This window comes from Neomonachus schauinslandi, chromosome 7 (assembly GCF_002201575.2).
Source record: "Neomonachus schauinslandi chromosome 7, ASM220157v2, whole genome shotgun sequence".
NCBI lineage: Eukaryota > Metazoa > Chordata > Mammalia > Carnivora > Phocidae > Neomonachus > Neomonachus schauinslandi.
Genome location: NC_058409.1, coordinates 31,618,644 through 31,629,604, shown reverse-complemented (window position 1 = coordinate 31,629,604; position 10,961 = coordinate 31,618,644). Strand labels below are relative to the sequence as shown.

Here is a 10,961-nt window from a genome sequence, read left to right as displayed (position 1 = left end):
CATGACACCACAGCCGACAGATTCGAGGCCTCCTAGAGCCTCGTCAGTGGGGGAGAGTGGCCACTGCCTCTTGAGTTGTAAGATTTAGACAGCCTGGTCCCTTTTCGTTTCGCGATCCCCCCTGGATTGGCAACCCCCGCTGTTCCTTTGCCTTTCTTCCCAGCAGCCCTCCTCGTGCCAACTAAGTCTCATCTGGCCCCTCCCAGCCGATGTCCGGCGCTCACGCACCACCCATGACCACACAAAGCCAGTGGCCACCGAAACCCAAGCTGCTCAATCTCAAAGCCTGTGAGCCTGCCCTGCAAATGTCATCAAGACAGCATCCCCGGAACACAGGGCAGAGAGTCCAACCTCTCACTGGCGGGACTGGGAAGCCTCTCCTTTTCGGCGGAGGAGAAAGGAAACTTGGGTCTGCTTTTTAGGTTCTGAAAACAAGCCAGAATGGAGAGAAAGAGTTAACACCAGACTTAGTAAAGCTTTTAAGACAAAACCTGTTCAATGTGATCTACACAGACGCAGGGCACTTTCTGCAGATTTCTGAGGTCTATAGGAGAGGGCTCATGGAGATAGGAGAAGGGAGTGGGCAGTTGCTACATGGGAGAGATTTGCCATTATTACAAAAACTGGCTAAGTGGCTTGTTTCCATGAGGTGACCTCACTGGTCACTGTTGTCAGTCGTGCTGTTCCCTTTCTCTTTTTTTTCCTGGGTCTTGTTACCCTTCTTCTTTTTCTTCTTTTTCTTGGTCTCCTCCTTTTTGCCGAAGGTTATGAAGTCACTTTTGTCAATTTGGCTGTTAGTAGGCTCCTGCCGGATGGAGATGATTGCAGGAGATCCTGGGATAATGAATTTGTCTGGCAACTCACCGGGACCAGATTGTTTGGGGTTGCCTGGTCCGTATTTAAAGGTCCAACTGTTGCTGTTGACACCAGCGCCGACTGGAGGGGACACCTCTCCGGCCTCCGGTTCTGAAAGACAGAACATCACAAGTCAGCAAGAGTCAACACGCGCCTTCCAGGCCCTGCGAGTGGGCGGGAGACAGGGGAAGCTGCGCAGGTGAGCCTGGCGCCCTGAGAAAGCAGGGGTTCTTTCTTCAAGCCTGAGGGCAAGGTCAGAGTTTGGAAACGATCAGGAGGGCAGATTTCCTCACCAGAGGGTCTGGAAATCTAATTTTCTAGTGACATACTTTTGGTTCCTTGGGAAGAATTTCCTAAAGAATGCGGTTGTGATTATTTTGCCTGAGAATAAGATGGGAAATGTACTAGATCAAAGCAGAATAGGCAATGAAAGAAGTAGGAATCAATTTAACCAAGGAGGTGAAAGACCTGTACTATGAACTCAAAAATATTTATGGAAGAAATCGAAGAAATGACACAAATAAATGGGAAGATATTCTGTACTCATGGACTGGAAGAATTGATATGGTTATAGAGTCAATGTAATCCTTATCAAAATTCCAATGGCATTTTTCACAGAAATAGAACAAACATCTCAAAATTTGTATAGAACCACAAAGGACCCTAACTAGCCAAAGCAATCATGAGAAAAAAGAACAAGCCTGGAGGCATGCTTCCTGATTTCAAGCTATATTACAAAGCTATAGTCATCAAACAGTATAGTATTGGCATAAAAAAAGACACTTAGATCAATGGAACAGAATAGAGAACCCAGAAGTAAACCAACACATATATGGTCAATCAATTTACAACAAAGGAGGCAAGAATATACACTGGGGAGAGGGCAGTTTCTTCAGTAAGTGGTGTTGGGAAAACCGGACAGCTACATGCAAAAGAATGAAACTGGACCCCTGTCTTATACCACACGCGCAAATAAACTCAAAATGGATTAAAGACTCGAACGTAAGACCTGAAAGCATAAAATTCCTAAAAGAAAACATAGGCAATAAGCTCCATGACATGAGTCTTTTTTAATCTGACACTAAAAGCAAAAGCGAAAAAAGCAAAAAGAAGCTATACTACATCTAAAAAGCTGCTGTCCAACAAATTAAACCATCAACAAAATGAAAAGGCAACCTACTGTAGGGGAGAAAATATTTATAAATTGTGTATCTGTTAAGTAGTTAATATCCAAAATATATGAAGAACTCTTACAACTCAACAGCAAAAATGCCTACAATCTGATTAAAAAATAGGCAGAAGATTTGAATAGACTTTTTTCCAAAGAAGACATACACTTGGCCAACAGGTACATGGAATGGTCGTTTTCCACTTGTCAGTATGGCAGTCATCAAAAGGACAAGTGTTGGTGAGGACATGGAGAAAGGGAACCCTTGTGCACAGCTGGTGGGAACACAAACTGGTGTAGCCACTCTGGAAAACAGTATGGGGGCTCCTCAAAAAGTTAAAAATAGAAATACCATAAATCTAGTAACTGTACTTCTGGGTACTGATCCAAAGAAAACACTAGCTTGGGGCACCTGGGTGTTTACAGCCGGTTCAGCCTCCGACTCTTAGATCATGATCTCAGGGTGGTTGAGACTGAGCCCCATGTTGGGCTCTGCAATCAGCACGGATTGTGCTTAAGACTCTTTCTCCCTCTGCTCCTCCCCCAGCTCTCTCTCTCTCTCAAATAAATAAATCATAAAAAAATAAAATTAAAACACTAGCTTGAAAAGATAGGTGCACCCTGGGCGCCTGGGTGGCTCAGGCGTTAAGCGTCTGCCTTCGGCTCAGGTCATGATCCCAGGCTCCTGGGATCAAGCCCCGCATCGGGCTCCCTGCTCCGCGGGAAGCCTGCTTCTCCCTCTCCCACTCCCCCCTGCTTGTGTTCCCGCTCTTGCTGTCTCTCTCTCTGTCAAATAAATAAATAAAATATTTTTTTTAAAAAAGAAAAGATAGGTGCATCCCTATGTTCACTGCAGTGTTATTTACATAGCCAAGATATGGAAACAACCAAGGTGTCCATAGATGGATGAATGGATAAAGAAAATGTAAATATTGTAAAAATGAGTAAAGAAAATCTCATTTAAAATGGTGTCAGGAAGGGCATCTGGCTGGCTCAGTCCCTGGAGCATGAGACTCTCCATCTCCGGGTGGTGAGTTCAAGCCCCAGGTTGCAGGTAGAGCTTACGTTAAAAAAAAGGAGTCAGGAAGCCCTAAGCGGGGAACACTCTCGCATATACCACTCCTAGCAGCCTGCACTACCAGCAGGAAGAAGGAAGGTAATTCTTAACTTGACAAAGAGAGATACTTTTCACATAGGAATTTTATCTCCTGCTTTTTTTTTTTTTTTAAAAAAGGACAATCTCTCCCTGTCCTAGCAACAACACACTAACCACCACCTGCAGCCAAAGAGAAACCACCACAATCTCAGACTCTTGTTCTTTTCCAAAGAACTTTTTTTAGAGGGGGAGAGGCAGAGGGAAAGGAAGTGAGAGAATCTCAAGCAGACTCCCCACAGAGCGTGGAACTGGATGCCGGGCTCAATCCCACAACCCTGAGATCATGACCTGAGCGGAAATCAAGTCATACACTTAACCGACTGAGCCACCCATGCGCCCCCCCCAAAGAACTTTTGTTCGAAACAGCCCTCCCCAATTTCCTCCTAAAACCTAATAAGAGGTGACCTTTCCTTTGTCTCTTTGGACTTGCCTGTGGTTTGTCATAACTTGCTTGTCCCAAATTGCAATTCCTCTGCTATTCCCTAATAAACTCATTTTGCTGGTAAAATAACTGGCTCTTTTATTTTTAGGTTTGACAATCTATATAATGGAATATTATTTGGCCATAAAAAGAATGGAATCTTGCCATTTGCAACAACATGGATGAACTCTCAGGGCATTATTCTAAGCAAAATAAGTCAGAAAGAAAAAGACAAATACTGTATGATCTCACTTATATGTGGAATCTAAAGAACAACCACAGTAACAAAACCAAAGCCAAAAAGCCAAGCTCACTGATACAGAGGACAGACTGGTGGAGGCCAGAGGCAGGAAGGCGACAGGTGTGGGCAAAATGGGTAAAGGAGGGGCGCCTGGGTGGCTCAGTTGGTTAAGCGACTGCCTTCGGCTCAGGTCATGATCCTGGAGTCCTGGGATCGAGTCCCGCATCGGGCTCCCTGCTCAGCAGGGAGTCTGCTTCTCCCTCTGACCCTCCCCCCTCTCATGCTCGCTCTATCTCATTCTCTCTCTCAAATAAATAAATCTTAAAAAAAAAAAAAATGGGTAAAGGAGGTCAAAAAGTACAGACTTCCAGTTATAAATTAGTAAGTCATGGTGACGATAGTTAATACTACTGTATTGCATATTTGAAAGCGACTAAGAGAATAGATCTTCAAGTTCTCATCACACACAAAAAATTTTTTTGTAACTGTATAGTGACATGTCAACTCGACTTAATGTGATCATTTTACAACGTATACAAATATCAAATCATTATACCGTATACCTGAAACTAATATAATGTTATATGTCTATACTTCAGTAAAAAAAAAAATATTAAAGAGAATCTCTTTCAAAAACAGAAACAAAAAACCACAAGACCTGAGGTTCTAAGAGCTGTTGTAAACAGGGCATTCCCTGGAGCAATTAGTGTTGTTAACTTTTTTTAGCCTTTCTACACTGAAAGACGCCCTGGGCATTTGTTCTTGTAAACACCACTGAAATACCTGAATCTCATTTGAAGTCAGGGACCATACTACTGTTTCTCCAGCCACTTCTCAGGGCCTCTGGGGTCTCACGTTTGCTGTCATAATTTTCAAAATGGAGGTTTCGATAATGCTGGTAAACAGAAGAGGCAGCTGAGTAAGTAGACGATGCCCCCCAAACTAAGAACTGCCAAGGGATTGCAGAACATTTGTCTGCAATTATACTCAAAGTGCTTTAATTGTCTTCAGGTGATGGGGAAAAACCTACACAAGAGGTACATGATGCAGTTTCAGATGTGAAAAGAAGGAGAAGAATATGCTAATTCTTAGCATGTGAATTAGAGAACATTTTGGCTACACATGTATTTTGACACCTACTCTGTCCAAAACACAGGATAAATTAGTTGAATCCTAAAAATAAATAATTTGATCCTAACTGTATTACCGTAACCCTGAAGGCCCAGCACAGGAGAAGATCCTGTTGTAAATATGCGTCTATTTGGGCAAAGCACTGGGAGTCAACCTTACTTTCCAAACCCAGTCTCCCTCAGTGTGCTCAGCGTCTAGTTGGGACAGACATTCAAGTGATTATAAGGCAATTGGATAAATGCAATGACCAACGTACATGTGAAATGTTTTTGGGATTCCAGAGAAAATTATTAATTATACTTGAGAAAGTCAAAGGAGATTCCAGAGGAGAGATGAAATTTGGAGTGAGACTGGGGGAAATTATTATGCATCCACAGGGGTTTTTGATGCAAGACTTTCCCAAGAGTCCAGCCGGGAGACACACTGACTTCTAGAAGAGTAAAGGTCAGAGCTAGAGAGGAAGAGTAATGATCTGTCTGGGCAAAGTAATCCCAGTGGCCATGACATTGAAACCCTTTGACATCATAGTAGCGTTCTCGTATCTGACACTGCTCCTTCGGTGGAATCGTGAAAAGTTCTGCCAGAGAAACTGTTAGTGTTTGATTGCAGTTTGGGATTCTCTACATCTGCTCTTTCCATCTCCTGACCTAGCACTTCCCTGCCTCTTCTAATCTGGCATCCGTAAGCACTACTTTTATAACAGTGCTCATGTCAAGCCCACTAATCACGTTATTGTCAAAGCCAGTGGTCACAATTTACTCTGTGCTGTCGTGAACCCCTCAGCGGCATTTGTCAGTCCCTTCTGGAGACACTGGGTTTTACGAGTTCCCTGTCCTGACCTTCCTCTGTTGGCCCTAGACCTTCTTCTCTTCTTTCTCTTCACTCCTGTCGGGATCTCAGCCATGTCCATGGGCATCCACACTGTCCAAATATGCTGATGAGACACAGATTTCTATCTAGAGCCCCTCTTATCCCTCTGTGCTCCAGTCTCATGTCTCCAAATGCCTATCCCATATCTCCTCTGGAAAACCTCATGGAGCATCTCAAGCGGAAGGAACTCCTGATTTCTCTCATCTAGTCCTTTCTACATCTCTCCAGTCTCAATAACTGGTACTCCACTCACCTTAATGCTCCAGCCAGCAACTTCAGAGCCATTCTCCATATATCATCCATCGATACCTGTCGTTCCTGCCTCCTAAATACACCTTGACTTTGTCCTCTTCTCCCCGTTTGAACTGTCACTATCTTTTTCCTGAGAACACCATTATCCCGAACGTGAATTACAGCAAGAGCCCCTCGTTCAGTCTTCCCTCCAGCCCTCCACCCAGGAGCCAGACTTCTCTTCACTCCTTAAGTCTTTCCTCCTTTTTAAAAAACTGAAGTATAACATACATACAGTAAAATCCTTCAAAAATAGAAACCAGATTACATCACTCCCTTGCTTAAAATTATTCAGAAGCTTTCTACTGCCTTAACAACAACAAAAAAAGGCAAACTCCTTAACACGGTGTATAAAGGCCTGCAATAATCTGATCTTTTTTATTCTCCAATCTCATCTACAAGTCTCCCTCTTACCACACAGGCCTTCTTTCAGTTCCTCAAACACCCCTTGGGATTGTTTTTGCCTCAAGTTCTGTACAGTTTCCTTTTGTCTAGAATGATCTCCCCTCCATTCTTAGCGTGACTCCTCGTTCTTCAAGTCTGTGCTTAACTGTAACTCCACTGCAGAGGCCTTTTCTGACCCTCCTAGCCAAGCAGCGACCCCTTCGCCTCCATCTGACACTGTAACATTCACAGAGGCAGAAAACATATCTGTTTTATTCACCACGACACAGCCAACATCTAGCACAATTCCTGGCCCCTAACAGGTGTTTAATAAATACTTGCTAGGGGCGCCTGGGTGGCTCAGTCAGTTGAGCGACTGCCTTCGGCTCGGGTCATGATCCTGGAGTCCCGGGATGGAGTCCCGCGTTGGGCTCCGTGCTCAGCGGGGAGTCTGCTTCTCCCTCTGACCCTCCCCCCTCTCATGTGCTCTCTCTCTCTCTCATTGTCTCTCGCAAATAAATAAAATCTTTAAAAAAAATAAAATTAAATTAAAAATAAATAAATAAATAAATAAATAAATACTTGCTAGGTGGATGAATGAAAAGACTGGTATGAGAAGTGGTAGCCACCCTGGCAGATCAGCAGCTCTCTGCTTATTGCACTTCTGCTGCCCTTAAAGACAGCGAAGTCACGTGTGGAAAGTGCTAAGCCTGATCGCCCGCTTGATGTGACAGCCCAAGAAGCTGAATCACATATGGGCAACTATATATGGCGCAGCTCTTGGGACCAGGAAGGCAGGTTAAGAATATTGCAAATTTAGTCCAAGCTCCAGCAAGCAGGAGGGAAACAAAGCAAGAACCTTTTTTCTCTCCCCCAAATCCCCTTCCCTACACCATGCTTCCCCTGGTGGAGCTTCATCTATAGCTCTTCGGACATAGGGCCATAGATGCTTTTCCTCCAGAACTAAGACTAATTTCTTTGAGTCATCTAAGATAAATCAGCACTTGAGTTCAGCCAGAACCTACCTGTTTACCTTTAAAATGCAGGCCCTGTCCCTGAGAGAACGGAAACAAAAGCAAGACTGGTATGCAAAAGCCTGGGATTTGGCATCTAGGAGAACTGGGTTTCAGTACCACTCCACAGTCCTTGAGTTGCTCTCACATAGCCCAGGATGGAAATTCTTTCCAACCACAGCCAGGACTCTGCGTGAGGCCTCAGGACTGTCATCGGGAGATGCCGAGCTCAGAGATATCTTTATCTTGCAGAATTAAAGGACATTAATGGCCCTGCCTGTTGGCCGACTGAGTCCCTCACAGCAGGACTGCTAAGAGTTAATGAGCTGCTTTTACATGTCATTGAGCTTCTCGGCCTTTGCTGGGAGTCTTGGTTGGTCTGACTCAGCCTTAAACTCCAAGAAGCAATCAGAGAGATCCATTCCGGTGCATCTCCCTCTTATCCAGTTTCTGCAGAGCAGAACGAAATCTGATTTGTCGAGTCTCTCACAGACCATTGTGACTCACCTGTTCTGGTTGATGTGTAAGCAAACATCTCTGGGGGCTCATTCAGGTGAAATAATAGCTTCAGGATCTGACAAACAACATTTACTGACCTCCTAATCTCCAGTACTAGAGACCCTTGGCCGGCTTTGCCTATAAAATGCTGGGACTTTGGGGGCTGAAGCAAGGAGAGACTCCCCTTTCAAGAAGATGAGAAAGGAAAAGACACCAGGACTAGTACCAGCAAATAGTCCATTAAGGGAATGTTTCCTCATTTGGTGCTGCTTCCCTTCCCCCTCCTGTGACTTCCCACAAGTCCCTCTTCTCTGGTCCCAGGGGATTTAGCTCACTGGCAAGGACAAGACTGACAGGTAGTCAAGACTCTGTTAGAGCCCAGGAAGAGGACTTCGGGTACACATCAAGAAGGCGGGGGGGCTGGATTCTTAGGCAGAGCCCTTTCCTGACATTCAGATTACAACCCAGTGGGATTTAAAAGCGTTAATAGCATATAATCATAATTACAGTAAATGGCTTTGCTTTTTTTTTTTTTTTTGGTATTGGCTGATTTCTCCACCATAGGTAGGAATACATTTAAAGATCAGAACAACATACATATTTTTAAAAATGTGTATAGATCTGCAACTTAAAAAACTGCTCTCTGGAGGTAACTGGCCACTACACTTAATCCTATAAGCCACTTCAGACACCTCCCCCCTTAGGCACTGCCCAGGGTCTTTCTGGCAACATTCCCCCACTTTCCTCTTTTCTGCTAAAGGAACTCTGGCCAGAGTTTGCTCAGGGACTGGGAATGAGTGGGCTGGAGTCTGAGCCAATGTAGATGCTGGGGAAGGTCCTGAAAATGGTGAAGCAAATGCCAGACTTGTAAACTCACCCCCAACCCCTATTCTGAACTGCTCTGGACAATCAACTAAGACCAGCACAGCGTTTTTCTGATTTACACTGATCCTCCCTGAAAGAACAACACCAAGTTATTTTGACCAAGGATAGTGTTTTCAGAAAAGCTCTTGGAGGGGGCACAGGCTGGAGGATGCGGAAGAGTAACTGAATTCTCTTTTCCTCCGTTCATCTTGCTTTGCTCTTCTGAACTTAAGAGCTTGCCCTGACTCTCTCACTTAATAGTACTAAGTCCTGGGCAGTTTACATGAATATTTCTGAACTACGGTTTCCTCATCCATAAAATGGAGATGATCACCTTCCTGTCACACCACAAGATTATGATTGTATTTTACATTTACTGGGATCTTCCTTTGTGCGTGGCACTGGGCTAAGCAGATCTGCATGCAATAAAATTTTTGCTCCTCACAAGAACCATAGGAAGTAAATATTGCCAATATCCGTGTCTGTTTTATAGATATATCTTTTTTTTATAAATGAAGAAACGAAGGACCAATGGTCTTGAGGTTACTAACTGGCAGAGCCTAGGACCGGATGGAATCTAGGCAGCCTCACTCCACCCCATCCTGAGCTGTATATGAAGACCCTTGGAAAACCCTGAAGCATTATACAAATGTAGCAATTACTTTGATTCTATTTGTTTTGCCATCATTCGGGAGACAGAGATGCAGGCAGGAACCTCTAAGCTAGAATCAGCAGAAAGGAGTGAAGGCTGGGGGAGGGGCACAGATGCAGGAGTGACAAGCTCAGGAAAATCGCAGCCCATTCTGCAGGTTTCAGCCTTCCTCTTCCCTCCCCATTCATCCCTTTGTTGCCGTCTTTGGGATTTTGGTCCTAAAGTTAATAAAGAGCTTCCAGAAAACCCATCATTTTGATTAAAGCCCAGGCTATCTTGCCAGACAGCACTCTGGAGCCTGCCTCCCGCCCACTCTGCTAGGTCAGTGCAGCCAGCAAAGGCTATTAAATGATTCCAGCCATTTCCGGCCCAGCCAGACAGCTCCCCTGGATTGCTCGGGCTCCGGCTCGGGCTGCTGCTGCTGCCTCTGGCTGCCCAGGGGGGAAAGCCAGAGCACAGATGGTTCTGCGGATTCTGGGTTTGCAGGTGAACATCCAGGCTTTCTGTGTAGGGACACCCTGCTTCTCCCCCTCCTTGACTCCTCTCCACACCCGAGCCAGCCACCGCAGCTCAAGCAGCTCCGAATTGGTTTGTACCCTCCTGGTTTTGAGCAACCATTTCATGTGTCTCTCTCTCAGTCGTGTGTGTGTGTGTGTGTGTGTGTGCGCACGCGCGTGTGCGTGTGTAGCAGAACTTGGCAGATTGTAGAATCATACACGCTCAGCCTGAGCAAAAGGCAAAACCCATCCACCACCAAACCTGTGGAAAGACCAGGCTGTACAGCATCCCTGGCTCCTTCCCCACCCCCATCCTACCATCTGTGGGGCTTGTGGGCTGCTTGAACAAGCTCCGCCTCCTCTTGCTCACTCAGCCTTTATGAATTGGGCAATGTTAATCTGAGTAATTACAGCCCACAAATCACAGGACAACTGCAGTCTGCAACCCAAATCCTGTCCAGGATCAGAGAGAGGGGGAGAAAGCTCAAGCCACCTGGGCTAGCATTTCCACCATTTCCTCATGCTTCTTAGATCTTCAAATGACAGTGGAGAGATTTTTCCATGGAAACAAGACAATGTACAAAGATACTGCCTGTTCTCTAAGACATTAGGCTCTATAATCAGAATAGCAGGTTTAAATATGGCTATACCATATAAATTATGTGATGTTTAGCAAATCATTTAATATCTCAGTTTTCATGTGAAAAGGAGATAATATATCTCTTTATATATTTATATATGTATATCTCTGTATATTTACATATGGAAACTCTTATATATATATATCCCTTATATACACACATACACACACACACATATATGTATATAGAAAAGGGTTTCCATATTATAGGTAAGGAAACTGAAAGCATAATTTACAGCAAGGTGATTTGCCCTAAATCACACAGGGTTTGGTAATAAAG

General features: G+C 44.5%; 1 protein-coding gene across 1 annotated transcript in view; it reads right to left on the bottom strand.

The window, feature by feature from the left end:
- Positions 1-655: 655 nt before the first annotated feature.
- The window catches only part of LOC110591032 (protocadherin alpha-C2), a 46,393-nt gene continuing 36,087 nt past the window's right edge, over positions 656-10,961 (bottom strand). Inside the window, exon 4 of the mRNA XM_021701926.1 lies at positions 656-966. Within this exon, the coding sequence (XP_021557601.1) occupies positions 656-966 (311 nt within the window). The remainder of the gene's footprint in view (positions 967-10,961) is intronic.